The following is a 20,307-nucleotide window of genomic DNA, read 5'->3' on the forward strand; positions in this document are numbered from 1 at the left end:
AAAATCCCTTGTAGTGCATTTAATGGGTTATCAGTAAACGAAGTTTGGTAATTTATTAGGTATACTACGGGATCATATTATGCCTTACGAAGGGGAAATGTGTGACATTCATCATCATATTCTTTTGTAAATATTAGCATGAGTGAGTAGAAATTTTAGATTTCACAGTTGGGTGCTATTTTTTAGATTAAGTTGCGGATTTGGACTAATTTATTCTAGATTTTATATAAATATGAGCTTTGATTCTTCTTCTTATGTGCTTATTTTACTTACCTAATGTTAGACCCCATTTTAGTCTAGTTTTTAATCTTTGATTAAAGGACCGAGAGGTGAAAATTATTGATAGATAATCAAAGATTTGAACTTAAACACCTAGTTTTAGAGATAAACTAGAGATTTAAGAGGATTTATTGATTAATTAAAAAGTTTAATGGGTTTTGAGTGAATTAAATATTAGAGTAGAGTGGGTTTTAATTTTCTTAAAACAACCTTTGATTTGTTTGAGAAATAAATTAAAGGATTTTAGAATCAATCACTTTCAAACTCTTTTTTTTTTTTAAATTGGATGAACCAAGATATATAAATCCCAATTAATTTATGTATAAACCCCAACTCTGGAATCATTTTTACCATTAACTAATTTTTGATTTTGATTACTCATTATTATTTCAGTTTAATTTTATTTAGTTTGAAAATTTATTTGCTTTATTAGTCGTCTATTTTGCTTAGATTTATTAATTTGCTGAGTTTATTTACATTATCATTAGCCTAAATAATCTCCTCATTCATAGTTTGATATTCAAACATAAATTCTTGTTTGATGATATCTTTACTTTACTACTTGATACGGCCCATTTACTTGCCAAAAACTAGTGCCATTGGTTTGTATAACCTTTTCTGCTAGGTGCCTATTTGAGGTCAGTTTGTTAATCATCGTATTTTCTTGAAGTATGAGAACTTACATGAACCTAAATGATTTGTGGACAAGAATGGTGGAAAACTATGCCCATTGTTGCAGACTTGTTGGTGGACTTAATTTATGCTTCTCGTTAGATTTACATGGGAGATGGGAATTTGCTTCTACAAGACATAGATCATCAAAAAATGATTTGGTGGTTAATAAAAGGGTATCTTTTACTGCTGAATTTTGTTCAACTAATTATGGGTGCGGTGACAATCAACGCTATGTTTGCAGCAACAGTAAGCCTATTCCATGTCGATCCTCAAGCCCTTGTTGCTCTAGTTGCAAGGAACTCTTTGGTCTGCGACTTTTGATGATTTTGTCTCTGGAGGGTGCTCTGCGAAGTGTTCTTTGGGTTCAGTTCGTATCATTTGGTTATATGGATTCGCGTGTTGGTATTTGGTGGTGACACTTTCTTTTTGAAGTTACTATTCGCTGGTGACACTTTCTTTTTGAAGTTACTGGACTTTGGCGTCTTCCTTGTGTTTCTGTGTTCTTGGTCTGGTTCCTTTTGTTTGTTTGTTGCTGTTTTGTGCTTGATCTGCTCTTGTATCTGACAGCTTTGTGCTAGTTTGGTCTCAATCTAGTTTCCTCAATCCTTTTCACTTAGCATGTCATGTTCCGCAGCTTAGTCCAATACATTTACTAAATTTTTCTTGAATTTTAATTTTAATATTAATAAAATAATTTTGCTTATAAAAAAACTTAACAATTAAGAAAAATATTCCTTTTCAATTTTTATTTCATTCAAATCAATTTTCCTAAGTTGAGTGTATACATAAAAAAAAAATCATTTAATGCCTTTTCTTTCTGTTAAGCTTAAAAATTAAGAAAATATTTCATTTTAATTCAATTGTTATTGATTTCATTTAAATTAATTTTCCTAAGCCTAGCGCATACATTTAAAAAAAAAAAGTCATTTTACACCTTTTCTTTCTGATAAGCTTAAAAATTAAGAAAAATAACCCTTCTTAATTCAATTATAGTTTATTTCATTTAAATCAATTTTACTAAGCTCAATGCACACATTAAAAATAATAATTTCATGTCTTTCCTTTCTAATAAGCTTAAAAATTAAGAAAGATATTCCTTTTTAATTCACTTGTGGTTCATTTCGTTTAAATCAATTTTCCTAAGGTTAGGGCAAATACATATATATTTTCTTAATTTTTTATGTATGCTCTCAGCTTAGGAAAATTAATTTAAATGAAATGAGCAAGGAATCAGAAAGAAATATTTTTCTTGATTTTTAAATTTATTAAAAAGAAAGGCATGAAATTATTATTATTATTATTTTTTTGATGTATGAATTTGATTTAAATGAAATGAACCACGAGTGGAAGGGATATTTATCTTATTAGAAAGGACCTTTCTAATAAGCTTAAAAGTCAAATTAGTCCTCTAATTTTACTTTCAAAAGTATATAATACTTTTTTTTTTTTTAATTAGCTAAAATTGATTGAAAGAGTGAAGAAGAACAATATGCCGTAAGCTTGAGCCCAGAAATAGCATCCCCTGTACGCTGAAACCAGAGAGATAAAAAAGCAGGAGATAAAAAAAATAATAAAAAAATTTAAAAAATAAAAAAATAAAAAATAAAAAAATAAAAAATAAAAAAATTCAAGACCTTAGCAAAACAAAGCAGCAGTTCAAACAAAGCAAGTGAAAAATGAAAACAAAAGCAAAAACAAACGAAATACAGTAATAAAATATAAAAATTAAAATTTATTAAGAATTTGTTTGGTTCAATTTTATGGTAAAATTCATTTGATTTTATAAATGAATTCTATGATAAAATTCATTTATGAATGAATTTCTTTGTTTGATATATTTTATATTCAATATAGAATTCATTTCAAATGAAATGAATTTTGTGTTTGGAATAAATAAAGTAAAATAAAATGATATATAATAAGAGAATAATTTTGTCACTTAAAATATATATAATTTTAAGTTTGAAATTCATTTATAAATTCTATCAATTTTGATGAAATTTGATTTAGATATAATAAATTCTATGGAATTGATTATTGCGAATTTTAAATGAATTTTTAATTAAATCAAATACTAAAATTTTAAATTTACAAATGAATTTCAGAAAATTTTATAGAATTTATTTATACCAAACACTATCTATTAATTTTAAAATTCTTATCTTTATAATTTTGAGCATTATAAAACTGTATTTATTATATTATATATATTTGAAATCAATCATTTTTTAATTAAATTTTCAATTGAATTAAAAAATTGGTAAATTATTTTAAAATCTCTAAATTTTGCCATAAGTCATAATAAATTTAAATTTATTTTTATTTCTTAAAAAATTATATTAGTATATATTCTTTATAAAATTTAAACATTTATCATTAAAAACGTTTCTTATATTTAAAATCTAAAAATTTTAATGACACTAAATTGCCACATGGTATATGTATTTTTTTTATTTAGTTTATTTTTTTTATTGGTATGGTATAAAGAATAATTTATTGATCAACTTATTTAAAAAATTTAAAAATAAATTATATATATATATATATATATATATATATATATATATATATATATATATATATATATATATATTAAAATAAAGTAATATAAGGTGAGATTTTAAAAAATTATTTATTACCACTTGAAATAAAATTATACTAATTAAGAATTTTATCATTAATAAAGTTTTATAGTATGATTTTGAAAATATAAAATATAAAAAATAAATATTAAATTATGTTATTAAAATAATATAATAAATACTCTGCGCAACGAGCGAACAAAATCTCTAGTTATTTATGTATTTTAAAAGAATCTTGTTGTATAATAATAGGAAAATATGAAGAAAATAAAAGAAAGGATGAAAGAATAATAAATGGAGAATTGAACTTAGGCAAGGAGTTTCCATGAAACTATCTTTACGATAGTAATTTTCCCTCTAGGTGCAAAGGTTGAATGGAAAATCTATCCTCAGCATACAATGCCTAATAAGAAATCAAAATTGCACTCTTTGATTTCTCCTATCAACAAGAACTCAACCCAATAAATACTAAAAGAAAAAAGAAAAACACTAAGTTGCATTGATTGCAAAAATCTTATTTATAATTGGGATTGTACTTCCTATTTATAAAGAAAAAATAACTGTAAAATAACATTCACTAAATAGAACGTTTGAGACAATGGTTTTAATTGTTGAATTTTTAATTCAACCAATGTGAACAAAGATGGACATGTTAGTCTAAAGCGAAGGGACACGTCCTTTTAAAAGCAAACAATTAGAATTTAAAATTCTTTTCGTTGTCATCTTATATGCCCATTACATGGAAAAAAGTCCATAATCATACGACATTATATGGACAGATGTCCTTATCATGCAATAATATATTATCATTCTTTAATTATACCTTTGCATTTTGATACCGTTATATTGACCTAGAGTTGATGAATTTGTCCAAGTTTAACGAGCTAATTTTTATCAGCTACCTCTCAACTTTTAAAGTTGTTACACTTTTGGCCTTCACCTCTAGTTTGCTATTATAAAATCCCTTAACTGTGGAATTGTTATACTTCAGTCCCTCAACTTTTGAAATTATTACACTTTTATCCTCCATCTTCAGTTTATTACCATAAAATCCCTCATTTTAGAATTTGTTACACTAAAATTCCTCAATTTTAGAATTTGTTAAACTAAAATCCCTTAACTTTTCAAATTGGATATTGTTTGCAAAAAATTTAAAGGAAACCATGTTGGAGGACTAACAAACAAATAAATAATCAACTAGAAAAGGAAATCTAAAAAGTAATTTTCGGGATTTTTCTTTTCGGTTTTAAAAGAGGGGGAGTAGATAGTGATTTACATTTTGTTTTCATCAAGATAGTGGATAGAGAGTGAGAGTGATAAGAGAGAGCACGAAGAGAATTAGATAAAGAGTAGAGAGAGGAAGAGTGCGTGAAATGATAAAGAGAGTGAGGAGATAGGGTGATATAAATTTCACATGTAAATTTTTCTTTTAATTTCATTTTATTTTACACTGTGGCACTGTAGCATATAAGGTTCGCTGGAGATATGAGGAGTTTCTATCATGAGGTACTAAAGTATAATAAATTTTAAAGTTGAGAGATTTTATGGTAACAAGTTGAAGATGAAGGATGAAAGTGTAACAACTTCAAAAGTTGAGGAACTAAAGTGTAACAAATTCCAAAGTTATAGGATTTTATGATACAAAACTAAAGATGGAGGACAAAAGTATAACAACTTCAAAAGTTGAGGAATGACTAATAAAAATTAGCCAATCAAATGGTGATGAAGTTTCCTATGATATACATATTTTATATATGTATTTTTAGGATCATATATGTATTTTTAGGATCATTTTATGTCCATTTTGCCATTTAAATTTAGTATTTTATAGCATTTAGTATTTAATTTAGTTAAATTTCTAATTTTAGTATTTTATATTTCATTTTCTCTAGAATTTTCATGTTTTTAATAGGTTTCATGGTGATTTGAAGATCAAAAGGTACAATTGAAAATGATTTGATGTTACTTGAAGACTTAAAGTGGTGAAGGAATTGAAGAAAAATTACTTAAAAAGTGGTCGAGATTTTCATGCAAAGTCTTAAGGGGAATTTTGCTTCTCAAGTTCAGCAAAGGAAAAAATTTAAGCAGATAGTAATTCCTTAAGAAGTCCCATGGGGCATGTCACTTCACCCGGCACCAGAAGTAGAAATGTTAATTTGGACAGCAATTTTCTTAAGAAGTCCCATGTCCGATGTGACTTCTTAAGTTGCCTGAGTTTTCTTCATCTCTCACCCAATATGGGGCATGTTGAACACCAATACTGAAATTTGTTCCTAGCTCATTTTTAAGTTGTCTTAGATCACCTTTTACACTTCACCACCTATTGTATGCTTTTTGTCTTTCCTCACTACTAGATTTTGAGGGCGAAATTCGAACACATGTAAATTCATCATTTTCTCTTCTTTTCAATAAGTAAGTGAGAGAAAAGTTCTTCTTGGAGAGAGAAGGCAGAAACGCCATTTTTGGAGAAAGTCTCACCTCTAAAATTGATGTCTAAGCTGCTATTTCTCAGATATTTGGATCCTCTTGTTTTGGGTTTTCTTTATTTTTTAATCTATTTTCATGTGTATTTACTTTATTTCATATATTCTTCTTGTAAAGACAACTACGAGTGAGTAGATTTCTTAGATTTTATAGTTGGGTGTAATGATTTGAGTTCTATTTTGTGGATTTGGACTGGTTGTGAATTTGGACTAGTTTTAACCAGATCTTGATATATATATATATATACACAGGTTTTAATTCATATCTTATGTGCTTTATTTGCATGCCCATTATTGGTAACCTTTGGGTTTTATTCTTAATCTTGGATTAAAGGATCGAGAGGTGAAAATCTTTGATAGATAATCAAGACAATGAACTTAATCACCTAGTGTTAGTGATAAACTAGTGAGTTAAGAGGAATTTTATAGTTGATTAAAGTGCTTAAAGGGTTTTGGGTAATTAAAATCGAATGATAATGGGGTTTAGTTTCCTTTAAAATAATCTTTAGTTTGCTTGAAAGAGAAATTAAAGAAAATTGAAATCAACTTCCTTCAAACTTGTATTTCCTTTAAAATTTGTTCTACCTATCCAAATCCCAATAAAATTCACTTTATGAGCCCCAACTTTAGAATCACCTTTACAAATAATTAATTCTATTTTTAACATACTTGTTAATTTAGTGATTTTACATCTTGTTTAGAGATTTAATTGCTTGTCTTATTACTTATTTTTTATATTTCAATTAAATTGCTGCATTTACTTTCTTTAATTTTGATTCACCTTATTAATAGCCCAAATAATCGCAACATTTATAGTTTGGTACTCAAACATCAAATCCCTGTGGGAACGATATCTTTTATTTACTACTTGAATGATCCGTATACTTACGAAAAATGCCAATCACTTTTTACACCTCACCACTTATTGTACACTTTTTGTCTTTTCTCACTACTAGTTTTTTAGGGCAAAATTCTAACACATATAAATTCATCATTTTCTCTTCTTTTCCACAAGAAGCAAGAGAGATAAAAGTCTTTTTTGGAGAGAGAAGGCATAAATGCCATTTTTGGAGAAAGACCCACCTCTATAAGTGACTTCAGGCTACTATTTCTCAGAGATTTGGATCCTTTTTTTCTAAGTTTTCTTTATTTTTAGTCTATTTTCATGTCTAGTTACTTTATTTCATATTTTCTTCTTGTGAAGACAACTATGAGTGAGTAGATTTCTTAGATTTTAGAGTTGGGTGTAATGATTTGAGTTCTATTTTGTGGATTTAGATTGGTTTTCACTAGATTTTGATATATATAAGTTTTGATTCATATCTTATATGCTTTATTTACATGCCCATTACTGATACCTTTTGAGTTTTATTCTTAATCTTGGATTGAAAGATTGAGACGTGAAAATCTTTGGTAGATAATCAAGATAATGAATTTAATCACCTAGTGTTAGAGATAAACTAGTAGGTTAAGAGAAATTTTATAGTTGATTAAAGTACTTAAAGGGGTTTTGGGAAATTAAACATCGCATGAGAATGGGGTTTAGTTTTCTTTAAAACACTCTTTAGTTTGCTTGAAAGAGAAATTAAAGAAAATTAGAATTAACTTCCTTCAAACTTGTATTTCCCGTAAAATTTGTTCTACCTATCCAAATCCCAACAAAATTTACTTCATGAGCCCCAACTCTGGAATCACCTTTGCCATTAATTAATTTTAGTTTTTAAATACCTATTGTTAATTTAATGATTTTACATCTTGTTTAGAGATTTAACTGGTTGTCTCATTGCTTATTTCTTTATTATTCAATTAAATTACTGCATTTACTTCCTTTAATTTTGATACACCTTATTGATAGCCCAAATAATAGCAACATTTATAGTTTGGTACTTAAACATCAAGTGTCTGTGGAAATGATATCTATTCTTTACTACTTGAATGATCTGTATACTGGCAGAAAGTACCAATTAAGTTTTTGGTGCCGTTGCCAAGGATTTGATTTTTGTTTGATATTAGACGATTGATTGTTTGGTTAATTTGGGCATTTTATTTTTAATTTTTGATTTTTCTTTATAATTTTACTTTGAGATTTTATTTATTTTGGTTTTTTAAGTACTTATCTTTTATATGAGAAGATCAAGAAGTGAAGAGATTGATTTAATTTTAATCTTGAGATTGAAAAGACAGCTAAGGATTTAAAAGTAGAAGCTAAGAGAAGAAAAGTTGAAATTAGAGTTCTATTACGGTCATTTTATATAGGCATTTTAGGATAGTTTTGCATCTATTTTGCCCTTATGATTTTAGTGTTTTTATGCCTTTAGTCTTTATTTTAGCTAGATTATTAATTTTAGTTACTTGATATTTGATTTTTATAATTTTGGCATTTTTAATAGGTTATTGTGATAAATTGAAGGTCAATGATACATTAAGAGATGACTTAGAGAAATTTAGAAGCTTGAAGAATGAAAGAAAAAAAAAAGTTGAAGAAATTAAGTTTTGAAATCCAAGCTTGATAAATGCATAATTTATTAATTTTACTCCCATCACATTTAGTGTTTCTAGTATATTTTTATGTTTAATTTAGTTGATTAGGCATTTCATATCAATTAGGCATATTTTTAGAGAGTTGTTGGAATAATTGTGTTAAATGGAGAAATTTTTAGCATTTGCATTAATTTGACCTTCGCTGTATTTTTTAGGTGTTTCTAAAGTTGTGGGTCTCCAAATTGAGTGCTATTTAATTCATTGAAAAGCTAAGTCAGAGCACTACAATTGACAAAGAGGAACCAAAGCCCATATTAGTCTCCAAGATTATGAAAATGAGCTATGGATCAATTATAAAAGCCCACATTTGATATGCCACGACCAGTCTTGGGAATTATTTTATATCTGGAGCTCCGGAGGTCCAAATAAAGCAAACCCAAGCCCAATTGAACCTTAGGAGATGCCTCTACAACTTCTATGAGGGGCTGAAAGTGAAATAAGGCCGTTTTAATTGTCAAAAACAACAATGAAGTTGTCATTATGGGCTGGACCATCTGTCAGAACCAATTTTGGTTTTTAGCCCATAACTTGGGCTGTAGACCTCGGATTTGGGCAAATGAGTACCGTTGGAAAGCTAAGAAATAGGGCTACAACTTTCCTGAAGAAGGCAGAGACAGATTCGAAAGGGAAGTGGCTGAAAAATGGTCGTGATTGCAAAGCAGAAAATCTATCTTTTGAATTTCAAAACTTTTCCAAGTTTGGTTCTTATCTTTGGGATTAGGTTTTCAATTATAAAGATATCTTTGGGCAGCAGCTTTGACACACAGGATTCAGACCTTCGAACACCATAGAAGACCTTCATTCTCCATTCTCTTTTTAGATTTCTTCTGTATTTTTCTTTAATTTTCTGTAAGCCATGAACATGAGTGGCTATGTTCAAAATTTAGTTCAAGGGATTCTAGTTCTTATGCGTGATTTGTGAAATCAGGTTCTTAATTTAATTTATGTCTTTTTGAATATCTATTGTTTTCTAATTTCATTGTCTTTGATCTGTTGAATGATTTGCTAAAAAGGCCTATTAGTTAATTGTTTGATGTCATCAATTGCTAGTTCATCTTCATAATCTATAATTGTTGTGTAAGATTGAACGTGAGTAGCAATTAGGTTTTATTGATTATGATCCAAGTTTTCGATAATAACCTAAGGAAATAATAGGGTGAATTAAATGATTTATGCTTTATAAATTATTGTTCAGCTTAACTACTTCCTTTTCTTAAAGTAGTTATTAATTTGATGAGGATTGCTTAATACCAATTCAGTTAATAATTAGAGTCAATAAGAGTGCTGGGCTCGAATTGATGAGTATAGGGAAGTTAGGGATTTTACCTCGCTATTTGGTAAATCTATGTTAAGTATTCAGTAAGAGATAATTGTATTTCTTTTGTCTATGATCGAATCAATGCATTGGAATGTGAATCACCTTGTACTGAAGTTTGTTTAATTTGAGAGTTTCATATTTAATTTTAGTTCTTTAATTTATGATTTCTTCTGATTTAGTGTTACAACCCCCCCCCCCTCCCCCCCCCAACCTTTGTTTCTTTTGCCATTACACAAGTGTAAGAAATTTAGTAATTCAGTCTCTAGGGTTCGACCTGAATTTATCACTTAGTGCAGAAAATATTTCATAACTAGTAATTTTAGTTAATTTAATTTCTGGTGGAATCGACAACCATTAAGAATTTTGGCGCCGTTGCCGGGGGACTAAAGTTTATTGGATTTTGTGTTTTTAGTGTTATGATATTTTATTATTAATTTTGTTTGTGAAGTGTTGCTATTTTCAGGTTTTTGAAAAAAATTACGGTGTTACTATTCATCGACAGATTTTTGGTTGAATTAGGAGGGCGGCCCATACTTTTTTTGAAGGAAACGACGTTCTGATTAAGACCAATCAATCGAAAGGATTCTTTGGCCCAACCCTCCTGAGGCCAAATTCGATCGTCTTCTAGGGTTTTGAGGCATTTTTCTATTTTTAGTTTTATTTTTTTTGTTTATGACAAGAACTTCTCAATCTTGTGAGTTGATCTTTGATCCAGAAGTAGAAAAAATAGCTAAACAGTTGAGAAAATTAGCTAAGCAAGCTAGACAGATTCCAAGTACATCTGAAGGAGTCCAATCTCCAAGGGAATTAAGTTCAGATTCGAATTTAGATTCAGAAAATGAAATCATGACTGCTAGAACTTTGAAAGAGTTGGCTGCTTCTGATCTAAACCAACACCTTTGTGTATTCAATACCTTGCTTTAAATGTTACTTTTGAGTTAAAATCAGGACTAATCCATTTGTTGCCTAAATTTCATGGTCTTGCAGGTGAGGATCCACATAAGCATTTGAAGGAATTTCATGTTGTGTGTTCCAGCATGAAACCTCAAGGAGTTTCCGAGGACCAGATTAAGCTTCGAGCTTTTCCTTTCTCACTGGAAGGCACAACTAAGGATTGGTTGTATTACCTTCCTTCTAGATCCCAACTCATGGAATGAGATGAAACAGATATTTTTGGTGAAGTATTTTCCTACTTCCCGTGCTACCAACATAAGAAAAGAAATTTGTGGCATCCGGCAGTACAATGGAGAGAGTTTGTATGAGTATTGGGAGCGATTTAAGAAGCTGTGTGTAAGCTGTCCCATCATCAAATAAGTGAGTAGCTTTTGATTTAGTATTTCAATGAGGGACTTCTACCAATGGACCACAGTATGATAGATGCTGCTAGTGGTGGAGCTTTGGTTGACAAGACACCAGATGAAGTAAGGAGGCTGATTGCTAACATGGCAGCAAACTCTCAACAGTTTGGAATGAGAATGGATCACACACCTAAGAAGATTAATGAGGTAAGTACATCTAACCTTGAGAAACAGATTTCTGATTTAACTTCTTTGGTGAGGCAATTGACTGTAAGGAACATGCAAACGGTTAAGGTATGTGGAATTTGTTCCGGTTCAGGTCATGCTACTGACATGTGTCCTGCATTACAAGAGGATGAATCAATGTAACATGCTAATGTAGTAGGAAATTATGGACAGCCACAACACAGTTATGATCCCTTTTCTAATACTTATAATCCAAGATGGCGAGATCATCCTAATTTGAGTAATGAGAATCAACCGGTGCAAAACCGATATCAGCAGCAGAGATAAGTGAATAAACCACCTTCGCCTCCCTTAAATCAAGATATGTTACTTGATGAAATTGTTAAGGATTTGGCTAACAATACACAATAGTTTCAACAGGAGACCATAAATAGCATTCAAAACATAGAGAGGCATATTGGTCAATTAGCTTCATCTGTGAGTAAGCTGGAAGCCCAAGGTTCTAGAAAGCTTCCATCACAAAGAGTCATGAATCCCAGAGAAAATGCAAGTGCTATACTGTTACGGAGTGGGAAAGAGTTGATAACCAAACTCCACATGAGTCAATGAAAAATAAGAAGCAAGGAGCAAAAGAGTCTAAAGTTCCTGAAGTTGAGGTAAATATTGAACCTAAACTGAGTAAGGTTAATAATTCTGTTCTTCCTCCATTCCCCTGCAGGTTGGCTAAAAATAAGAAAGAAGAACAAGAGAAAGAAATTTTGGAGACTTTCAGGAAGTTAAAGGTTAATATACCTTTACTTGATGCGATCAAACAAGTTCCTAGGTATGCTAAATTCCTTAAGGAGTTATGCACTACAAAGCACAAGTTGAGGAATAATGAGAAGATTAGTGCAGGGGAAAATGTGTTGACATTAATTCAGTGAAAATTACCCCCTAAGTGTAAGGATCCAGGTTCATTTTCTATTTCTTACAGAATAGGTGATTCTAAATTTGAACGTGCAATGGAAGATTTAGGAGCATCTATTAATGTTATGTCATATTCAGTTTTTCAAACTTTGAATTTGGGTCCTTTGAAAGAAACCAGTGTTATTATTTAGTTAGTTGATCATTCTAATGCTTACCCATTGGAAGTAATTGAGGATGTGTTGGTAAAGGTTGGAGAATTGATTTTTCCTGCAGATTTTTACATTCTGGATATGGAGGATAGTGTTCTCACATCAACGTTAGCTTTGATTTTGTTTGGAAGATCTTTCCTAAAAAATGCCAAGACAAAAATTAATGTGGACGATGGTACCTTAACTATGGAGTTTGATGGAGAGACTGTCAAATTTAATATCTTTGATGCCATGAAGTATCCTGCCGATGATCATTCTGTTTTTTCTATTGATGTTGTTGATACATTTGTGCAGGATGTTTTTGAGTTAAGCATGGAGGATAAGTTAGAAGTTGTGATTAGTCATGGAATTCAAGAAATCAGTACCAATCAACCATTAAGTGTAGAGGTTTAAGATGCAGTAATGGCATTGCAATCATTACCTCCTGTTCTAAAAAGGTATGAAGTATCAAAGATTGACTTACCTACATCTCACACAAAATTATTACCTTCTGTTGTGCAGGCGTCGGTTCTTGAACTCAAGCCTTTACTTGAGCATTTGAAGTATGTTTACTTGGGAGACAATGAAACACTTCCAATTATCATTTCAAGTAATTTAACAAAGATTCAAGAAGAAAGATTAACTAGGGTTCTAAGGGTACACAAGAAAGCAATTGGATGGACAATAGCTGACATCAAAGGTATAAGTCCATCAGTGTGCATGCACAGGATTTTACTAGAAGATGATGCTAAACCAAGTAGAGAAGCTCAAAGGAGGTTGAACCCACAGATGATGGAGGTTGTGAAGAAGGAGATTTTAAAGCTACTGGATGCAGGAGTTATTTACCCAATTTCAGATAGTAAATGGGTAAGTCCAGTCCAATTAGTGCCAAAAAAATCAGGAGTCACTGTGGTAGCAAATCAAGATAATGAGCTTGTTCCAACAAGGATTCAGAGTGGATGGCGAATGTGCATAGACTACCGCAAGCTGAATTCAACAACAAGGAAGGACCACTTCCCACTGCCATTCATTGATCATATGCTTGAGGGGTTAGCAGGTAAGTCTTATTTCTGCTTTCTTGATGGCTTTTCTGGATATAATCAAATTGTGATTGCACCAGAGGATCAAGAGAAAACTACCTTCACTTGCCCTTTTGGAACTTTTGCTTTTAGAAGGATGCCCTTCGGGCTTTGTAATGCACCTGCCACATTTCAGAGATGCATGATGAGCATATTTTTAGATTATATTAATAATTGCATTGAGGTGTTCATGGATGACTTTACTGTGTATGGTGATTCATTTGATGCATGTTTACATCATTTGACTTATGTTCTTGAAAGATGCATTGAGAAAAATCTTGTTTTGAATTATGAGAAGTGTCATTTTATGGTGGAACAGGGGATTATTTTGGGTCATGTTGTCTTTAATAGGATTGAGGTGGATAAGTCTAAAATAGATTTAATTGTGAACTTACCCTACCCCACAACTGTGAGGGAAGTACACTCTTTTCTTGGTCATGCAGATTTCTATCGTAGGTTCATTAAGGACTTCTCTAAGATAGCATTGCCTTTGTCTAGACACTTGCAAAAAGATTTTTCTTTTGAGTTTAGTGATGAGTGCAAAGAGGCTTTTGACAAGTTGAAATCTGCATTGATATCACCCCCTATTGTTTAGGCTCCTGATTGGACTATACCGTTTGAAATTATGTGTGATGCGAGTAATTATGCAGTGGGACCAGTTTTAGGGCAGCGTGTTAGGAAGCTCTTTCATGTGATTTATTATGCATCTAGAACACTCAATTCAGCTCAGCGTAATTGTTCTACGACCGAAAAAGAGTTTTTGGCTATAGTTTTTACTTTAGATAAACTTCGATCATATTTGCTTGGTTTTAAAATAATTGTTTTTTTTATCATGCAGCGTTGAAATATCTCTTAGCAAAGAAGGAAGCAAAACCAAGGTTGATTAGATGGATCCTTCTGAAGCAAGAATTTGATCTTCAAATCAAAGATAAGAAAGAAGCTGAGAACCTGGTAGCTGATCATTTGAGCAGGTTAGTGACACAAGAAGAGCCAGTTCCTTTGCAGGAACTTTTTCCTGATGAGCAGTTATTTAAATTGCAAGGTAAGATCTCTTGGTATGCTGATTTGGTGAATTATTTGGTTACTAAGATTGTGCCTTTTGATTTGAGTAGAGCTAAGAAAGAGAAATTGAAAAGTGAGGCTAAGTATTATGTGTGGGATGACCCGTATTTGTGGAAATTTTGTTTAGATCAAATGTGTTCCTGATAATGAGATTCAATCTATTCTTACTTTTTGTCATGCCTATGCATGTGGAGGTCATTTTGGACCCAAGAGAATAGGTAGAAAAATATTAGACTGTGGTTTTTATTGGCCCACTATATTTCATGATTCATATTTGATTTGCAAAAATTGTGAACAATGTCAAAGTACAGGAAGTTTAACCCATAGGAATGAGATGATTCAGAATCCAATACTTGTTTGTGAGATTTTTGATGTGTGGGGTATTGATTTTACGGGCCCATTTCCTTTTTCTTTTGGCTTTGTTTGTATATTACTTGCTGTTGATTATGTTTTGAAATGGGTGGAAGCCAAAGCCACCAGGACTGATGATTCTAAAGCTATTATAAGTTTTATCAAGTCAAACATTTTTAGCAGGTTTGGAGTTCCTAGAACTTTGATCAGTGACCAGGGCACGCATTTTTGTAATAGATCTGTTGAGGCATTATAGTGGAGATATGGTGTTTTCCATAGAGTATCTACAGCTTATCATCCTCAAACAAGTGGGCAAGTAGAGGTGTCTAACAGAGAGATTAAGTCTATTTTGGAAAAAATAGTAAAGCCAAATAGAAAAGATTGGAGCCTTAGACTTGATGATGCTTTGTAGGCTTATAGGACTGCTTATAAGACACCCATAGGTATGTCCCCCTACAGATTAGTATTTGGTAAGTTGTGTCACCTTCCTGTTGAGTTAGAACATAAGGCTTATTGGGCTGTTAAATATTGTAATTTGGATTTGGACACTACTAGTGTGGAAAGAAAATTACAATTGCAGGAATTAGAGGAAACTCGACTTGAGGCTTATGAGAATTCTAGGATCTATAAAGAAAAGACCAAGGCATTTCATGACAAACTAATTCTAAGGAAGCAGTTTATGGTTGGACAAAAAGTTTTATTATATAATTCCAGATTAAAACTGATGCCTGGTAAGTTGCGTTCTCATTGGATTGGACCTATTGTTGTTACTAATGTGTTTTCTTATGGTGCAGTTGAAATTCAAAGTTTAGGAACTAACAAAGTGTTCAAGGTCAATGGTCATAAACTCGAGCCATTTTATGAGGGGTTTCAGGAGCATTCAGTGGAGGAGCTCAAATTGAGTAACCCAATTTATGTGGACTAAGGAGCTTTGCCATGTCGAGCTAACGATGATAAACAAAAGTGCTTCTTGGTAGGCAACACATGGGTGGCTTATTAGCCACAATCAGATTTGTTTTCTTTCCCTTATCTTATTTTATTTTATAGGATTTTTTTTTCTTTCTTTCTTTTGCATTTGGGCTTTACATTGGGGACAATGTAAGTTTTAAGTGTGAGGGAGGAGAAATTTATTGCTGCAATTTTTAAAATAAAATAAAATTTAAATTAAAATAAAATAAAATATATTCTCATAAGCATGATTCATGATTCTATATTAACTCTCGGAGAGAAGTGCTTTGTCCTTGAAATGACTTTTCTATTTTAGGTTGAATTTTTGAGATTTTAGGCAAGGTAATAGTAACTTTAATGATGGATTTTCCCTCTTTTTCATACCATAGAGCAATTATTTTTCCTGCATAAATCATTTAGGCTTGATTTAATGGTGAAATGATTAGTTATGTGTGCTTTAAATTAGTGTCATGCATATTTCAGAACTTTGTTTAATCTATCAGGGCACTTTATAATATGTAGATGCATAAATTGGGAGAAATAAAAGGCTGAACTTGAAAATTGCTCCGCTATTTTAGTTAAGCAAAATAACTAGGGGTCTTCATGAACGCCATGTCGACTCTCAGGCCAAAAGCTAGCTAGGATATGAGCAAGGTACTTTTCTGAAGGTGACGATTAAAATAAAAAAAAAGGTACTGTGACGATAGAGAAGTACCAATTTCAAATTTTTGAATAATAAAAAAAAAGGCCATTTCTATCTCCCCTAAGATTTGTAAAGAGCTATAATTGTTGTGCCTTAATAAATTAGCCTTATGTTTTGGTGTGTATTGATTTAAAATTTTATGGAACTTTAATTGTGTAAGTTTAATTGATTTCAAGCATTTTGTTTTGTATTGGAGAATTGTTGATATATTGATATGGTGTTGATGGAACTTATTGTGATGGTTATTATCTTACTTACATCTTCTTTCAAACTTTTAATCTTTTGTTAGAGAAAGTTGTGATAGGGTGAAGTTAAGTGAACTTCTAAGTGGAGTTGATTGAGAGTTTAAGTCATGCTTGAGGACAAGCATGGAATCAGTGTGGGGAAATTTGGTAAGTGCATAATTTATTAATTTTACTCCCATCACATTTAGTGTTTCTAGTATATTTTTATGTTTAATTCAGTTAATTAGGCATTTCATATCAATTTGGCTTATTTTTAGAGATTTGTTGGAATATTTGTGTTAAATGGAGAAATTTTCAGCATTTGCATTAATTTGACCTTCGCTGTATTTTTTAGGTGTTTCTAAAGTTGTGGGTCTCCAAATTGAGTGCCGTTTAATCCATTGAAAAGCTAAGTCAAAGCACTACAATTGACAAAGAGGAACCAAAGCCCAAATCAGTCTCCAAGGCTGTCAAAATGAGTTATGGATCTATTAAAAAAGCCCACGCTTGATGTGCCATGACCAGTCTTAGGAATTATTTTATATCTGGAGCTCCGAAGGTCCAAATAAAGCAAACCCAAGCCCAATTGAACCTTAAGAGCTGCCTCTACAACTTCTATGGAGGGCTGGAAGCGAAATAAGACCGTTTTAATTGTCAAAAATGGCAATGAAGTCGTCATTATGGTCTGGACTATCTGTCAGAACTAGTTTCGATTTTTAGCTCATAACTTGGGTGGTAGACCTTGGATTTGGGCAAATGAGTACCTATTGGAAAGCTAAGAAATAGGGCTATAACTTTCCTGAAGAAGACAGAGACAGATTCGAAAGGAAAGTGGCTGAGAAACGGCCATGATTGCAGAGCAGAAAATCAGTCTTTTGAATTTCAAAACTTTTCCAAGTTTGATTCTTATCTTCAGGATTAGGTTTTCAATTATAAAGACATCTTTGGGTAGCAACTTCAACACACAGGATTCAGACCTTCGAACACCATAGAAGACCTTCATTCTCCATTCTCTTTTTGAATTTCTTCTTTATTTTTCTTCAATTTTTTGTAAGCCATGAACATGAGTGGCTAAGTTTTAAATTCAGTTCAAGGGATTCTAGTTCTTATGCATGATTTGTGAGACCAGGTTCTTAATTTAATTTATGTCTTTTTGAATATCTATTATTTTATGATTTCATTCTCTTTGATCTATTGAATGATTTGCTAAAAAGGTCTATTTGTTAATTGTTTGATCTAATCAATTGCTAGTTCATCTTCATAATCCGTAATTGTTGTGTAAGATTGAACGTAAGTAGCAATTAGGTTTTATTGATTATGATCCAAGTTTTCGATAATAACCTAAGGAAATAATAGGGTGAATTAAATGATTTATGCTTTATAAATTGTTGTTCAGCTTAACTACTTCCTTTTCTTAAAGCAGTTATTAATTTGATGAGGATTGCTTAATACCAATTCAGTTAATAATTAGAGTCAATAAGAGTGCTAGGCTCAAATTGATGAGTATAGGGAAGTTAGGGATTTTACCTCATTGTTTCGTAAATCTACGTTAAGTATTTAATAAGAGATTATTGTATTTCTTTTGTCTATGATCGAATCAATGCATTGGAATGCGAATTAGCTTGGACTGAAGTTTGTTTAATTTGAGAGTTTCATATTTAATTTTAGTTTTTTAATTTATGATTTTTGATTTCTTCTGATTTAGTGTTACAAACCACCCCAACCTTTGTTTCTTTTTCCATTACACAAGTGCATGAAATTTAGTAATTCAGTCTCTAGGGTTCGATCTGGATTTACCACTTATTGTAGAAAATATTTCATAACTGGCAATTTCAGTTAATTTAATTTTTGGTGGAATTAACAACCATCAAAGCTTGCGGAGATTTGTTTAAGATATTTCTTGAAAAGTTGCTTATGGCATGTCATGTCACTTAGCCTATGACATTAGGCATGTCGCAAGTTTAGCATGGCAGAATTCAAGTATTTTTAGGATTTTGGAAAACAATCTTTCCAAAAATTACATGAGATGTTGCTGAAGATTTGCTTAGGGCATGTCACATGCTTAAGGTGCAACTTAGGTCAAGCTAAAGCTCATGTATAGCAATAATTCACTGAAAAATAAGAACTTGCTTAACCATATGTCACTAGGCAATGCAGCGCCTAGACCCTTGCCTGAGATGTTGCTTAGGGTTAAACAACTTTGTTAGTAGACACTCTAGAATGTGAAATCACATGCTGTCTTAGAATTTTTTACACCTCATCTCCCATCCATTCATTTGTCTTTACCCATTTTTATACCTGTTTTAGGTCAGCTTTTGAGACCATATAAAGCATCATTATCCAGTTTTTACCATAAGGAGAAAGAGAGAGAAAAACACAAGAAAGACAAGGAAAGAAGGGAAACATCATTGATTTCTCTGGGGGAAAGTAGTTGCTGAGACGTTTGGAGCTACAAAACCTTGACATCTTGGGTTCTTCCATTTGGGTTTTTCTATTTTTAGCTCATTTTCATGTTTCTTTCTTCTTCATCATCATTTTCACTTGTAAATATCATCATGAGTGAGTAGAAACTCTAGATTTTAGAGTTGGGAACCATGTTTTAAATTATTTTATGGATTTGGACTGGTTATTTTCAAATTTTATATAAATATGAGTTTTGATTCTTTTCCTTGTGTGCCTATTTTACTTGTCTAATGTTGGTACCCATTTGGTATTATCTTAATCTTAGATTGAAGGACCAAAATGTGAAAATCATCGATAGATAATCAAGGATTAGAACTTAAAATTACCTAGATTTAGAAATAAACTAGGGGTTTAAGAGGATTCATTAATTGGTTACAAAACTTAATGGGTTTTAAGTAAATCTAATATCATATGAAAGTAGGTTTAGTTTTCTTGAAATACTCTTTGATTTGCTTAAAAAAGATATCAAAGCACCTTAGAATCAATCACCTTCAATCTCTATTTTCCCTTAAAATTGAATTGACCAAGAAAAATCCCAATTAATTTATGCATAAAACTCAACTCTAGAATTATTTTTACTATTAATTAGTCCTTGATTTTAATTACTCATTATTATTTTAGTTTAATTACATCAAGATTAAGAATTTATTTCCCTTGCTATTTGCTTATTTTATATAGATTTACCAATTTCATTTAGTTTATTTGCCTTTATATTTTACTTCCTTTATCATTAGCCTAAATAATCGCTGCACTCAAAGTTTGGTATTCAAACGCAAATCCTCGTGAGAATGATACTTGACTTATCACTTTATTACTTGATATGGCTTGTATACTTGCAGATACCACATATCAATTTTTTGGCATCGTTGCCAAGATTTGATTTTTATTTGATATTGAACTATTATTTGTTTGGTTAATTTGGGTATTTTTAATTTCTTTTATTATTTTAGTTTGAGAATTTGGTTATTTTGTTTTTCAGATACTTTTATTTTATGAGAAGAACAAAAAGTGAAGAAATTAG

General features: G+C 31.1%; 1 protein-coding gene and 1 non-coding gene across 2 annotated transcripts; one reads left to right on the plus strand and one right to left on the minus strand.

The window, feature by feature from the left end:
- Window positions 1-989: 989 nt before the first annotated feature.
- On the plus strand, window positions 990-14,612 carry LOC110672003 (uncharacterized; the record flags this gene model as incomplete). The annotated part of the gene is given in 4 exon segments (XM_058129384.1): window positions 990-1,352; window positions 12,979-13,256; window positions 13,350-14,362; window positions 14,365-14,612. Coding segments are annotated over 4 exon segments (1,902 nt in total), but the record flags the coding sequence as incomplete, so codon positions are not given.
- Window positions 11,085-11,190, minus strand: LOC131170951 (small nucleolar RNA R71). Its single transcript, XR_009141714.1, has one exon. It is a non-coding gene; the product is annotated as a small nucleolar RNA R71 (small nucleolar RNA).
- Window positions 14,613-20,307: the final 5,695 nt, after the last annotated feature.

This window comes from Hevea brasiliensis, chromosome 11 (genome assembly GCF_030052815.1).
Source record: "Hevea brasiliensis isolate MT/VB/25A 57/8 chromosome 11, ASM3005281v1, whole genome shotgun sequence".
In the NCBI taxonomy this organism is placed as follows: domain Eukaryota; kingdom Viridiplantae; phylum Streptophyta; class Magnoliopsida; order Malpighiales; family Euphorbiaceae; genus Hevea; species Hevea brasiliensis.